The 15612-nt window shown below is 45.7% G+C and overlaps 1 protein-coding gene across 2 annotated transcripts in view; it reads right to left on the minus strand.

Annotated features, from left to right (window-relative positions):
- The window catches only part of LOC106576559 (protein piccolo), an 83815-nt gene that overhangs the window by 4302 nt on the left and 63901 nt on the right, over positions 1–15612 (minus strand). The window contains exons 6-16 of one of the 2 annotated variants that reach the window (XM_082964033.1): positions 11823–13947; positions 9454–9522; positions 8508–8596; positions 8149–8224; positions 7333–7458; positions 3977–4085; positions 2907–2974; positions 2411–2649; positions 2101–2151; positions 1844–1974; positions 31–57 (exon numbers count right to left, since the gene is read on the minus strand). In XM_082964033.1, coding sequence (XP_082820159.1) covers positions 31–57; positions 1844–1974; positions 2101–2151; positions 2411–2649; positions 2907–2974; positions 3977–4085; positions 7333–7458; positions 8149–8224; positions 8508–8596; positions 9454–9522; positions 11823–13947 — 3110 coding nt within the window. The remainder of the gene's footprint in view (positions 1–30; positions 58–1843; positions 1975–2100; positions 2152–2410; positions 2650–2906; positions 2975–3976; positions 4086–7332; positions 7459–8148; positions 8225–8507; positions 8597–9453; positions 9523–11822; positions 13948–15612) is intronic. The other variant, XM_082964034.1, reaches the window with a different exon arrangement.

Here is a 15612-nt window from a genome sequence, read left to right on the forward strand (position 1 = left end):
GTCAAAAGTCAGAGTGGGCAAATCACATACCTGGCATTCTGGACAACCATGACCTGACTGAATGGGTCCAGCATGCATTAAATATAAGAACAGCATACAAAAACAAGGGTCAGTGTCAGGGGGAGGGGGTAGGAGTGTGTGTGGGGTGTGTGTGGATGTAGTTTTGGTGGGGGGGAGGGGGGGGTTAAGTGAGCAGTGAGGGTTCAGGTGTGTGGTGGGGAGGGGAGGGGAGGGGGGGAGTGTGGTGTGTGTGTGTGTGCCTGTGTGTGTGGTTGTGTGTGTGTGTGTGTGTGTGTGTGTGTGTGTGTGTGTGTGTGTGTGTGTGTGTGTGTGTGTGTGTGTGTGTGTGTGTGTGTGTGTGTGTGTGTGTGTATTTGGGGAGGTCAGTAACAGGGAAGTGGACATGGGGCACAGGATTTGTGTTGGGGCAGTGAGAGAGGAATGTGTCTGTGTGTATTGTGAGTGTGCATTTTCTCCCAGCGTGTGTGTGCTTGTATGTGCATGTGTGTAACACTATAAAAGTCCAGTGGTCTCTAAGGACTCCATAGATAAGGGTAGGGTAAGTGGTAGAGCTGATTACAACATGACATAATCACATTGAGCACTGAGATCCAGACGGCTACAGTGTGGATCGTATTACGAGCTATTATGAGTCTTATCGATTTCCCTGCTCTATTCCGCCTAGCAACAAGAGCAAAGGGGAAAACTCAGCAGAACTACATGGCAGAATATAACATCATTTACATCATGTTTAGGGTATTACATGTGTGTCGTTTGACGCTGATTAGGTGTTAATGACTCCCTTCATAAAAACTAGGTATCAAATGTCTACATAGAAACAGTTCCTAGAATGGTAATTACATTTCATGTCATGTGACAGGCTTGTAACAGGCTTATCATAGTGGCATGATGGAATTGATCTGACATCAGGTGTGGGTGCATAGAACACAAAACATGCCATGGCCAGCTAAAATCAATCGTAAATCGATGTTAAGATGAATGGGAGTTCGTTTTGAGCTTTCCAAAATGGCTTCCTTTTGAAGTGGTCTAGCCATGGTTTTAATGGTAATTTTGGTTCTATGCATTTCTTCCGTATGAATGCGTTTGTCTACATGACCTGAAATTCACAAGGCCTTTTACACACGTGAAACACCCTGAAACTAAACTAATCACCTTTCCAGTGTTTTATATACACTTAACACAATTACAGTAACACTTTACCACACAACCATTCAACACTGCTATCGATAATGCTTCCACTGCGATATGACACAGTTCCTTATTAACTCACAGTGATGCACATCCGATAAGGAGATGCTCTGGTAACATTACAGAGCATAGATACATGGACAGAGCACAGCAACAGAGCAAGGATGAAAAGTGAAAGAGTTACATAATGGCTGTAGTGTGTAGGCTACTTCTGTGAAGTATACTGTGAAGTATACTTAACTTCTCTCACCAAAGAGATTGTTCTCTCCTTGACTTGACTTGTTCCAGTGTTTCTGTCCCTACCTCTCTGCTTTAGTCTAGAATCCAAACGGAATACCACTCCTCACTGCTTGCCTGCAAACTAAACTGTATATACTTTCATTTCAATTAAAAAAAGAGTGATATTCCATTTGGATTCCAGACTAGCTTTCTTTGGTAGGGTTGTAGAATTCTGTTAAGTTTCCCAAAATTCCCAAGTTTTCCAGAAATCCGGATCGGAGGATTCCGGATAAGCCGCTTATTCTCTCCTGACTCCAAGAATCTTCTAGCCAGGATTTTATTTAGAAACCTGGGAATTTTGTGAAAGTTATCAGAATGTTGTAAACCCTACTGGTAGCGTATCCAACAGACTCACCCCCTCCCCGGTAGGAGGTAGACTTTGACGAAGGGGTCGGAGTAGCCGTTGATGTCTCGGGGGGCCAGGTTCCTGGCTTGGAGCACGTGAACAATCAGGTTCCCCAGCTGCTTGTCATAGTTGATTTGAAGCTGCAAAATCAAGAGATGGTGGAAACTCAACGAGACGACTGGTCTTAGTAAAACACCTTATGAAGTGCATGGATATACAAGCAGTGGTGAGTCAAGGAATGTCAAAAGAAGGCTTGGTCAGCTGACCTGTATCTCTCCAGTAACAGGGTGGGATTGTGTCTTCACTGCGTCCGCAGACTGGAAGATGAGAGAAACACATTTAGAAAGAGCAAGAGTGTGTGTGTGCGTGTAAAGAACTGTCAATGAGTACAGAATTATGCATGAGATTAATTAGAAACGCTTTCAAACTAAAATGCATACAACATACAGTGCCAATATAGAATTTCCTCTATTGAAAATTAGACAGTTCTTGTGAACATAAAATATGTTTTAGTCATGCAACCAGAAGATGACGCCTGTGTTCAATTTATCTCCACATCATCCTCCACCCGTTCACCTTGCTGCTGTGGCGTTTCTTGCTGACGGAGGGCGACCCCGGCTGGCCCGGACTCTGGATGGCGCTAGAAGTGGCCGAGGCGGCGCCTGAGATGGCAGAGTGGGGTCCTTTCTCTCCCCCCACCGTGGAGGAGGAGGACGTGGCGGTGGTAGGTGGAGGAGCCTGCTGCTGGGACACCTTCTGTAGCTCTGCAGCCAGTTGCTTCGGATCCACCCCCGGAGACCTGGGGGGTCTGTCACCTAGAGCACAGACACACACGTATGGACACAAATTCACAAAGAGAAACACACACACACGTTTGAAGTTATGGAATCATTCACTGTGGTAGAGGCCATAGTGATTGAAATATTCTAGTTGCAGAACCTTTAGTGAGGAGAGTCAAGAGAGAGAGGAGGAGTTGAGAGAGAAGGTAAAGAAAAATGAGAGAGAAGGGGAAGATACCAGAGAGAGAGGGGGGAGGACACCCTGGGGTGAAGAGGCTAAGCTCTTAGTCTACCTGGTTTGTTCTGGTCTGGGAGATCAAGGTGCTGAGAGCCATCAGAGTCAGCCAGCATGTTCAGATCTCTGAGAGAGAGGGAGAGAGAGAGGGAGAGAGAGAGAGAGAGAGAGAGAGAGAGAGAGAGAGAGAGAGAGAGAGAGAGAGAGAGAGAGAAAAAGAGAGAAAAAGAGAGAGAGAGAGAAAAAAAAGAGAGAGAGAGAGAAAAAGAGAGAGAGAGAGAGAGAGAGAAAGTGAGAGAAAGTGAGAGAGAGCGGGTAAGAGAGAGAGAGACAGGTTGGGAAGAGAGAAAAGAGAAAACAAATTGTGTCAAAAAGAGAGGACAGAGATGAGTGTGAGAGAGAAGTCACCATTAAAGTGAGGGAGTGCGAGGCAATGAGATTAATTTAGAGAAGACTGAGATTTTAAAAAGAAATGTATTCTATGTGAATCAGAAACAGCCCACTCTAGAGAACTACTGAAGCTAATGAAGACTACTCACTTTCAAATATTTGAGGTGGAACCCCCGCAAGGCTCTTATCAGTGAGTGTAGGTGGCTGTGCTCAAATATATATCTTAAGGCTTAAATTCCTCCTCCTCTATCAAATCGTGACAAACGATAAAGGGAGAAGAGAGAGAGAGGAAGGTAGCTGGACAGAGAGAAACAGGAGGAGAGGGAGAGACATAGAGAGAGAAAGAGTTACAGGAATCGAGAGAGAGAGAGAGAAGTAGCCTAAGACCAATAAGAAAGGGAGAGACAGTCACAGAGAGAAAGTGGGACGGAGAGGGAGAGACATAGAGAGAATGAGTGACAGGAATAGAGAGAGAGAGGTAGCCTAAGACCAATAAGAAAGGGAGAGACAGTCACAGAGAGAAAGTGGGACGGAGAGGGAGAGACATAGAGAGAATGAGTGACAGGAATAGAGAGAGAGAGGTAGCTGGACAGAGAGAAACAGGAGGAGAGGGAGAGACATAGAGAGAGAAAGAGTGACAGGAATAGAGAGAGAGAGGTAGCCTAAGACCAATAAGAAAGGGAGAGACAGTCACAGAGAGAAAGTGGGACGGAGAGAGCGAGGAGAAAATATGCTCACAGTCTCACGCAGAGTTCTGCCTGGCCACACTGCTGTACCACAAGCCCCTGCACTTCCTCGTAGGTCTTCCCCGTCAGAGGAAGCCCGTTCCACTCCAGCACCTGCATTCCTATATTCACACACACACACGCACACAAACATAGTTTGTTTATTCTATAAAATGTATCACACCTAATTCTCACACTCGAAAACTGAAACCAATTAGCTAAGTGTAAAGTGTATCACCTCACACACAAACAGAAACACACCACACCATCATCAATAACACACAGTACCAATGAGTCCTGTTTTAACACCACAACTCAATGCTGTGCAGCCTCCTATAAACGCTAACTCTTTCTCCAACAACCCCATGCTTCGAAGAAAGTTAAACCACATGACCACAGGGTCAGTAGCAGGGTTTGGATCAATTCCATTTCAATTTAGTCAGTACATGAGATCACATTCAAATTCTAGAATTGAAAAGTGTTGCTTTTTCACGTCTTGTACTGAAGTTTCGATTCACTTCCTGAATTGAAACGGAATTGACCCTGGTCAGTAGAGGTCAGATCAGGCCAAAGCAATACAAACACACACACACACACACACACACACACACACACACACACACACACACACACACACACACACACACACACACACACACACACACGCACACGCACACGCACACGCACACGCACACACACGTCACACACACAGACCAGTCCTATAGCACTGCAAACGCACACACACTCCGTGCTGTCCAGCAGCACTCACACAGGTGAAAGCGAGTCTTGACGTAGGCCAGGTAGACTCTCTGACTGCGCCGGTGCTCCTGAGCTGTGCTACCCACATGGAGTTTCACACTAGTTACTCAGTGACACAGTATGGCAGTATGACTCATCACACACACTCGGCCTGAGCCTTCGCACCTGCTAGAATTGACACAGTTCTGTATTCACACCGCTCACTGTGAGAAACCATGTTCCAAAGTTTCAGCGGAAGTGTCACCTTACACAGAGACACTTTGTTTGGAACTGACACAGTCATAGCTGCAGCTCTCCATGGTAACGTTTTCACTGACAAAACGATGAGCTCTGAGAGAGTGAAAGGTAACAGTGTCACTAGGCTGCTACCCATCTCCTTCAGGCCTGGATGTTTTAGTCATCGGATAATAAATACTTCTGGTGAATGCAACTTCTTGGGATCATCTTAAATGTGTGTGTTAATGAGTGCATGCAGATATGTGGAGTAAGAAGAACATGTATTTAATTTGAATGAGGATTGATGATCTGCACTGTTTGGAGATGGACATTTATCAGGGCCGTGTTCAGTAGGGAAAACATCTTGAAACAGAGAGCTACTGGATCTGAATTTGTACAATAAGAAGAACACAGGTGTTCATTATCAGTTGCAAAATGTTTTGCTATGGTGTGCCCTAATGAACACAACCCAGGTGTTGACTGTAAGCAGAAGAGCTTGAAGATGGTGCCTCCACAGCTGACCTACTAGACGAGTGCAGAGGTGAGATCCAACCTGTCACAGCATTGATAAATACACACACAGGTCCAGACCAACCTGTAGTTAAAGATCATTCTGAGACAGAGGAAGAGACACAGAGGAAGAACAGCTGTTATTCAATTTTTTATTTTTTTTATTTAACCTTTATTTAACTAGGCAAGTCAGTTAAGAACAAATTCATATTTACAATTCAAGCCCATGATAAATCAGAGAGGGAGGGAGGGAGGGAGGGAGGGAGGGAGGGAGGGAGGGAGGGAGGGAGGGAGGGGGGAGGAAGGGAGGGAGGACAAAGATAAATTGATGGAGGAGAGATTGGTCAGGTGCAGGGAAGAAGGGACAGAGATAAAGCAAGAGGGAGGGAGGGAGGGAGGGAGGGAGGGAGGGAGGGAGGGAGGGTGAAGGAGGAAAAGATGAAGAAAAATGGGGGGAGAGGACACACACACACCGAATGCATGCACGCAAACACAATAACACAGACACACACACAGTGTGACAGATGGATGGCCCTAGCTCCCACCAGGTGGCTCTGGGCTGTATCTCTTCCCTCTTCTCTTTACAGTCCTCCGACCCACCTCTCATACATCAGGCCCCAGACAGCCCCTACAGAGGTAGGGGCCACAGCCGTGCTAATTCACAACCGTCCAGCATGGACCCTGTACAACCCCCAGACTGAGACAGAGAGAATGAGAGAGAGACTAGAGAGAGAGAGAGAGAGATACCAGAGACACCAGAGAGAAAGAGACCAGAGAGAGAGAGAGACCAGAGAGAGACCAGAGAGACAGAAAGAGAGCGCGAGATAGAGAAAGATACACAGCATCCCTCTAGTCAAATCAATAAGTTTCATGAAATTCATTTCTGTTAATAGGACATAGCCATCCATCTTCAGATGGTGTTGTATTGACAACTGGCCAGGAGTGAGACTGTCTAGGGATAAATGGACAATGCTTACTGCTTGTTGTGCCTAAGGCCCCTTAGTTTGGATTCAGATCTATACCACTCTGGGCCCTAGCCCTACCACTGAGTTTTAGCACATTCCCAGAAATGTAGTAATGAAATAATATGGGTAAACCCTGACCGAAGGTCAAGATGACAGGAGTAAAGTAACAGAAACGCTAATGTGAACATTGCTAAGTTGGAGTAATAGTTGCTAACTTACAAAGCCATTCCGAAACGTACAATGCATTTTGAGCTTTGATTGAAGAAAACCTGTGATATCATTACATTCAGAATTCTGAAAGGGTGAAATATCTAAATATCTCAAACCCCCCCCCCCCCCATGAACCATTGCCTGGAGGTGACAAAACAAAATGCAAAGTAACTTCTATTTTTGTCATCTCCGTGTCGTTCCCCCTCAGTCCTCACATCTCACTCAAGTCAGATTCCTCTCAAACCATCTGTCAACAGTGAGCCACTGCTGCATTTATACACACACACTAAGGATAGAGAATGACAGGAGAGAAAGGTAAACAGAGAGAGATACGGACGGATAAACAAACGGATTTAAGGAAACAGACAGATGGAGAAAGACAGATAGAGCTACGATTCCTTCTTCTGATAAGAATCACTCATGTCCAGGCTTGGACTACTTGATTCTTGCAACTGATTGATTCTTAAAGGGGAAGTACATTTCACATATAGAAATGTCTCTCTCAAATGTTTTTTTGAGCAACATAAGCACTTGACTGATATACCCATTTTGCACCATTTCATATTCATTATGACCACGCAGAAAATGAAAACAAGCATTTCTTATTGGACGAGTTCAGGTAGTCCCTTCCTGGTTCAGTCAGTTTGGTGCCTAATGAATACGACCGAGAAGTACAGTATATATCCCAGGATTTGTGAACTTAACTTACCCTCTAGTATCTTCCCAGTCTGTTGGGCAACTCCTCCAGGTAAGACTTTAGCTACGTAGGCTCCGATGTCTCCGTTGGTCCCTGGAACCTCTTTACCTCCCACCACTCTGATACCCAATCCATTCCCTGGAAATGAAGAGGTAGAAACCCACAAATGAGTGAGAAGCATGAACACACACAACTATACACATGCACGTACAGTGGTCAGACACCCATTAAGAGTATGCATGCACAGGAATATGTATCCAGAGTAGAATGTAGACACACACATTTATGTGCACGCACTCACTCACACGCACACGCACGCGCACACACACACACACACACACACACACACACACACACACACACACACACACACACACACACACACACACACACACACACACACACACACACACACACACACACACACACACACACACACACACACACACACACACACACACACACGCAGACACAGTCATTTAGAGATCAGTCATTTAAACTAAAGAGTAAATACACGCTTATCACACTGACACAGTCATCCAAATCCCACAAACAAATCGTTCATTTTAGCACTTCTCCACATAAACAAGCACCTTCTTTGTGGCCTGCTGACTAATTGCAAAAATCTAATCCGGTGTGTCAATGATACGCCATTTTGAGCCAGGATGGATGACTGATGAGAGTGGAGATGTGCCAAATCAACAGAGGAACCACGAAATGTCTACCCCATTTTGGGTCAAGGCAAACATTAAGACCTGTCACTGTGTTAAGACAGCTGTGTTTATGACAGATTGTGTCCATGTGCAAGGTAAACTGTGTTTCCCTTACCTGATACGCTGCGGTCCTTGGGATCCCTCTGCAGTTTGACTCTGGTGTGAGGAAAGGGGTAGTAAACACCCTTCCCCTGAGAGACACATACAGGAAACGACATAAGTATTTTATAGGCTATTACACCTCAAACAGATAGCTGCAGTTACTGATACAAATGCATGCTTGAAAATGTATCCACAATTATGTAGTCATGAATATGTATGTTATTAGTTTGGGTTATTTCTGCAAGAAAGAATAAACAGTAAAGCATTGTTTAAAAGCCTGTGTGCATATGGGCATTTCTCAACTTTATGACTTGTGCCGTGGGTGGGTGGGTGCGTCGTGGGTGGGTGGGTGGGTGGGTGCGTGGGTGTCACCTGTCTCCTGTCCGGCCCTTGTCCATTCTCTGGTCGTCCCTCGCGTGGTTTGTCAAACCAGTCCGTTTCCTCTCGCCGTAGGTGGTAGGCTTCAGAGACAAATAGGCCATGATCATTAACCCTGTCAATCAGTCCCTTCTAACCTATCAGTGGGGACAAGCTTTCTGATTGGTTGGAAGAGGATTGCATGCTGGAGAGGGGACGGGCAGTTGAAACAGGAAGGAAGAGAAAGAGGCCTCCAAAAAAGGTAAAAATGTAATAATTTAGGGCATTTTAAGATATAAATGACAAGCAGCTAAATGATAATACTTTCCTGTTGAAATATTTAACGCCAGGGGTAACTTTAACTTATCTTAGCTCATGGCAGATGTAATTTATTGGCATTAATGTTTGGCATGTTTTTGGTGTCATGTTTTTCACACTATCATGCCAACCTGACCAATGCTCTTTTTAGTTACTATGGCACAGTATAGGGTTAGTCCGTTTTCTTTCCATAGTTTATCACAACTGGCACCAGTTACTGTACAGTATGTAACCATGGTAACAGTCTGACCTTTAGGCCAGTGTAGCTCACTTTTGGAGTGCTGGTAAATGTGAAAATAAATGTAAGGTCCTATATCTTTAGATCAGCATTGATAAACTGCAGGTTTGAATTTCCGATTGGTGTAAAGCAACCTCCCTGACTCATCAATAAGGAACAAACGGTACACAGAAGCCAGCTAACATCTACCAACATTGAGTCATATTGGAAATACATGTTGACGTCTGGAATGGTTAAGATGTTGGCTTATGGATGATTGACAGGTAGGGGGCAGGGGAGGAGAATGGAACTAATATGTTTAAGGTTATGGTTAAGGTATTGTCTACATGTTGGCTTATGGATGATTGACAGGTAGTTGGCAGGGGCAGGGCAGGATAATGGAACACCCTAGAACTAATACTCTACCGTTTGGGATATTCTCATGTGATTGTCGGGGATCATCTCTGTTCAGTGCCAGCATGGAGTCACTTAGGGCTGTAACCAAGGGAAATTGATAAACATGGAGTTTTCTGCCCCATATGACATCATGTAGATCAAAGGGTCAAGTTCTACACACTTATTATGGGATAGGGTCATAGGGACTAGGGTGTTTACTTCCTGTCATGACAATAACTATTGGCACAGTCATAGATTGTTTTGTTCATATGTATATGAAATCAAGTAAACAGTGTTATGAAGGGGTTGTTTTAAAATAGACATGGTTGTCAGCAGAATAGAGATGGAGAGAGTAAAGAGAAAACTGTAATGCCTGCATTTTGTTGGAGCATGCGTAAAAGACCCTGATAAAGACTGACATCACAGAATCAGGAAGAGCTTTGTTCATGCTACAATACACATTATATTCCCCATGCAACATGTACAACAAAGGTATGACACCCATGCTCGTATTCAGACAAACACATGCAAATGAAATGTATTTATTATTGATTAACGGAACATGCATTAACATAACATGCATTGGAAAACCCTTAGAGATCGACATGCAAGAAAGTGAGAAAGAATTCTAGAAAAGAGAGAAAGGATCCTTCCCATATCATCTAGAAATTGTCAAGTGTATATCATCCAAATAAGAAATACTGCACTGATGCAATGATAATACTGTATGTACCTAACTACCGCAACAAAATACTTTTTAAACCTTCCAATAGATCTGTAATAGGCGTATCATAGTCTAAATAGATAATGTATAATGTAACATAACGTGCAGTGTTCACACAGATACACATTCCTATGATGTATATTTTGTCCTCAATTGAAGTACTGAATTTGAAATAAACATCAAATATCTGAAGGACAAAGCAATAAACACATTCCATAACATTTTGTTAGCCAGAGGCACTTTTTCAATTTATCACCTCAGAGAAAGCGAGGCTCTTTTCCCATTTCCCTGCACAATCTGACCTGAGCTTTCAAGTAGAGGGATTATTCTACTCCCAACACCTGGGCATTACATAAACAAGCAAGTTGTGAAATACTACGGAAGTCCTCTAGGACTTAAAGTACAAAACCATATTTTCAAGTATGTCAGTTATAGAGCAGAAATGACAACATTTAGCAAACTACACTGCTGATCAGTTTCAGAGAGAGAATGCTATTGGAGGAAGGATACCTTCTACATATCTATAAGTGACAGACATTCTAGAGTAACATACATAGAGATTAAATAGGAAAATATATATTACATAATGATTCCAACGCAGACACAATCACATGCATTTAGAGACCAGAAGAGACCCAAATGAGGGATTAAACACCAAAGGACATCAACATAGACAAATACAAAATACAGTAATTACATTCAGTAAAGTCAACTTGTCCTTTGTATTGAGACCAATACATCAAATCAAAGGAAGAGGGAATGAATACATTCAGAATAGACAATAGATGAAGAAACCAGTAAAGACACAGATAAGACATAAAGAAAGTCAAAAGTCATGGTTGGTGCAGGTGGGTGGTTCATTGGGTGATATATTGGGTGGTATATTGGGTGGTATATTGGATAGTATATTGGGTGGTATATTGGGTGGTATATTGGGTGGTATATTAGATAGTATATTGGGTGGTTCATTGGGTGGTATATTGGGTGGTATATTGGATGGTATATTGGGTGGTATATTGGGTAGTATATTGGGTAGTATATTGGGTGGTATATTGGGTGGCATATTGGGTGGTATATTGGGTGGTATATTGGGTGGTTCATTGGGTGATATATTGGATGGTATATTGGGTGGTATATTGGGTGGTATATTGAGTGGTATATTGGATGGTATATTGGGTGGTATATTGGGTGGTATATTGGGTGGTATATTGGTTGGCATATTGGGTAGTATATTGGGTAGTATATTGGGTGGCATATTGGGTGGTATATTGGGTAGTATATTGGGTGGTTCATTGGGTGATATATTGGATGGTATATTGGGTGGTATATTGGGTGGTATATTGAGTGGTATATTGGATGGTATATTGGGTGGTATATTGGGTGGTATATTGGTTGGCATATTGGGTGGTATGTTGGGTGGTATATTGGATGGTATATTGGGTGGTATATTGGGTGGTATATTGGATGGTATATTGGGTGGTATATTGGGTGGTATATTGGGTAGTATATTGGGTAGTATATTGGGTAGTATATTGGGTGGTATATTGGGTGGCATATTGGGTGGTATATTGGGTAGTATATTGGGTGGTATATTGGGTGGTATATTGGTGCATACAAGCAGAGTCAGTTTGAAATAGGAAGAAAACAGTTCTGAACTGATGCCGTTGTTGTTTACCTTCGCCGTCCGACATGGTGCCCTGGAGGTCGTCCATCAAGACGTAGCCCCGCCCCCTCGTTGGCTCTTCCCTCAGGTGCTGCTGCTGCTGGGAGTCCTGCAGGGAGAGGCACGAACCAAACTGGTCCCGTGAGTCGGCCGAGATGGGAGGCAGGGGCCCCGCCGACGCCCGCGCCATGCCCATAGGCTGGCCCACAGGACTCAACGGGCTCTCCTCCTCAGAGTTCTGCGCCACGATGGGGATGCGCCCCCGGCCACCCTGCACGATGGGCAGGCTGGTGGGCTTGGCACGCCCTGATGGCATCGGGTAGCTGTCTGAGGCCGCCTCGCCATCCCCCTTGAGCCTCAAAGAGGAACTGGATGGGTCCCGTTTGAGTGAGAGATCCAGGCCATAGACGGAGTTGGGCCTAGAAGAGGGCCGTGACCGGCTGCCACTGGGGTAGGAAGTCGAGTCCAAGGCCAGGCTCTGGCCGAAGTTGAGCGAGCCAGCCAGGTTGGCACCCAACGTGGAGCCCAGGTACTTCTGCTGCTCTGCAATGTTCTTGCGTAGTCCAAAGGTGATCTCGTCCTGAAGGAGCCGGCTGGATCTGGGAGAGGCACTAACATTACTGGACCCTAAATAGCTGGTATAGTCTGTCTCCAGACTCCTGCCGTCTTGCATTGAGGAGTACTTGGAGACTTTGGAGTCGGTCAGTGGGGCTTTGTGCTTCTGGTACAGCATGGACGCCGGGAGCTGCTTGGCTGCCTGCTTCTCTAGGGTCAGCCGGCTGATGCTGTATTTCTCCGTCTTGGGGTAGTGTCTTTGGGAGTAGCTCTGGGAGGAGGAGACACCCGAGCTGGGGGTGCCGTAGTAGTTGTGGGAGAGACCCGTCAGCGGGTCCAGACTCTCTGTTCCCCCTGTGCTCCTCCGGAACTCCTGCTTCAGCTGCTGCTTGAGGAGCTTCAGCTCGTAGGGGTCGTCCATGGAGTCCTCATCGTCTGGGGTCTTTCCATACCCGGAGTGGAGCCTGGAGCTGGAGCCCAGGTAGTCGGTGGAGGTCAAATCAGCTGCACTTCTTCGCAACAGCCTTTCTGCCTTAGCCAGCTCCTTCTCGGCCTGGGCGTAGCTGGATGAAGCCAGACTCGTGGAGCTCTTGGCCAGCTCTGCCGCATCTTCTAGGAGGACGTAGCTTCGTGGAGTGTGGTGGTGGTGCTCCACGTCTCCATAGAAGGAGTCGGCCGACACGTTGGACATGGGGCTGCCAGCCATACTGCCCCCCACCTCCAGGGCCCGGAGGTCCAAGTGGTTACCGTACTTGTCGTACCTGACCCCTCCCATGTAGGCAGAAGACACGGGGTCGGGCTGTCGGCTGATGACTTCGTACTTTGACGACGCGTCCAACTCTTGGATCAGGGCCGCCTGCCTGGCTGCCTTCTGCTGGAGAAGGAGCATCTGGTGGTAGCTCTGCTGCTGGGAGCTAGACAGGGAGGGGACTGAGGAGTAGATGGACTGAGACTGGTAGGACTGGGGGGACTGGTAGAGTGACTGCTGCTGGTACAGCGTCTGGCTCAGTGGGTACTGGTACTGGGAGTACGTGCCGTACTGGGCCTCGTGTGTGGTCTGTGGTGGCACAAAATCATCCAGCTCTGACTGGGGTGCCGTCCTGGGGCGCTCCAGTCCACGACTTCCCATCTCTTCATCTTCTCCACTGCCGCGGCCGCTCCGTGTCTCCCGGATGTTGCTGACCTCACTATCTGACATGTAGTCACGATCCTCGGCCACGCTCTGCAGGTAGGCCCGCTCCCTCTTCTCTCTCTCCTTGAGGAGGGCGTCTTTCCTGCGGTTGATGCCCATCTCCAGGTAGCGTAGCTTGGCATCGATCTCCTTCTCTTCTTCGTCCAGCTCCGCCTGCTTGTGGCGGAGCTTGGACGACTCACGCTCCACCATGTCCAGCTCACGGTCGATATCCTGCAGGATCTTGGCCCTCGCCATGTTGGTGTTGCGGCACATGCGACGGCGGGCCGAGCCAGTGCTGTAGGCCGCCTGGCCGGCGGCTGTTGCCTCCTCCTCCGAGGGCGGGTTGGGCAGGGTCCTCTTCACCTTCTTGCCGGTGCCAGTTGGGGTGCTGCCTGACGAGCTTTTGCCCTGATGGAGAAAACCAAAACAAACAAATAGTTATAAAAACGAGAATAAATTGCTTCTTTAATTATTTATACTCAAACGTCACATTGTGATTTCACACTGAATGGGTACAGCATCTGAATGATGACTTTATCCAAACCTTTACTACATGGACTAAATTAACCGGAACGAAGTGTTAAATCTTTCATGATTTCAATTATCTGATTAAATTAATGGATGACTAAAATAGAAGAGGATCTCCATCCCGGTGTCTCTGTGTCCTAATCAGGCACGGACAAGAATCTGGTGTCCTGAGAGTGAGGGAAAGCTTATTGAGAAACAGAGCATATTGATTGCTGGTGAGTTTCACAGGAAGATACTGTACGTGCTCCTGGCCATAAATGTTACTCACTACCTTAAGAGCAGCCTCAAAATATGTAATTTATTCACATTAAACCCCTATGGATCTGTGGCATATCAATACTTTCCTACAAGCTCAGCTGTTTGTCCACCCCTTGTATGTACAGTATGAGGAGCTCTGTGGTGTGTCTCTCAGGCAGAGAACTGATTTATATACCCCGGGAGAGGGCCAGAGGAACAATGTGAGGCTTGATTAAGTATGTATAATGCTTGGCTGGTATACCATATACAGTGCCTTCGGAAAGTATTCAGACCTTTTAACTTTTCCCACAATTTTATTTTACGTTACAGCCTTATTCTGAAATGGATTAAATAAATAAAAATCCTCAGTAATCTACACAATATAGATATAAAACATATACAGTACCAGTCAAAAGTTTGGACACACCTACTCATTCAAGGGTTTTTCTTTATTTGTACTATTTTTTACATTGTAGAATAATAGTGAAGACATCAAAACTATGAAATAACACATATAGTAAACCAAAAAGTGTTAAACAAATCTAAATATATATTATATTTGAGATTATTCAAAGAAGCCACCTTTTGCCTTGATGACAGCTTCCTAGAGCTGGTCGCCCGGCCAAACTGAGTAATCAGGGGAGAAGGGAGGTGACCAAGAACCCGATGGTCACTCTGACATAGCTCTAGAGTTCCTCTGTGGAGATGGGAGAATCTTCCAGAAGGTCAACCATCTCTGCAGCACTCCACCAATCAGGCCTTTATGGTAGAGTGGTCAGATGGAAGCCACTCCTCAGTAAAAGGCACATGGCAGTTTGCCAAAAGACACCTAAAGACTCTCAGATCATGAGAAACAAGATTCTCTGGTCTGATAAAACCAAGATTGAACTCTTGGCCTGAATGCCAAGGGTCACGTCTAGAGGAATCCTGGCACCATCCCTTCGGTGAAACATGGTGGTGGTAGCATCATGCTGTGGGGATGGTTTTCAGCGGCAGGGACTGGGAGACTAGTCAAGATCAAGGTAAAGATGAACAGAGAAAAGTAAAGAGAGATCCTTGATGAAAACCTGCTCCAGAGCACTCAGGACCTCAGACTGGGGCATAGGTTCACCTTCCAACAGGACAAGGACCCTAAGCACACAGCCAAGACAACGCAGGAGTGGCTTTGGGACAAGTCTCTGAATGTCCTTGAGTGGCCTAGCCAGAGCCCAGACTTGAACCCGATTGAACATCTCTGGAGAGACCTGAAAATAGCTGTGCAGCGACGCTCCCCATCCAACCTGACAGAGTTTGAGAGGATCTGCAGAG

The sequence above is a fragment of the Salmo salar genome, chromosome 17 (assembly GCF_965601325.2).
Source record: "Salmo salar chromosome 17, fSalSal1, whole genome shotgun sequence".
NCBI lineage: Eukaryota > Metazoa > Chordata > Actinopteri > Salmoniformes > Salmonidae > Salmo > Salmo salar.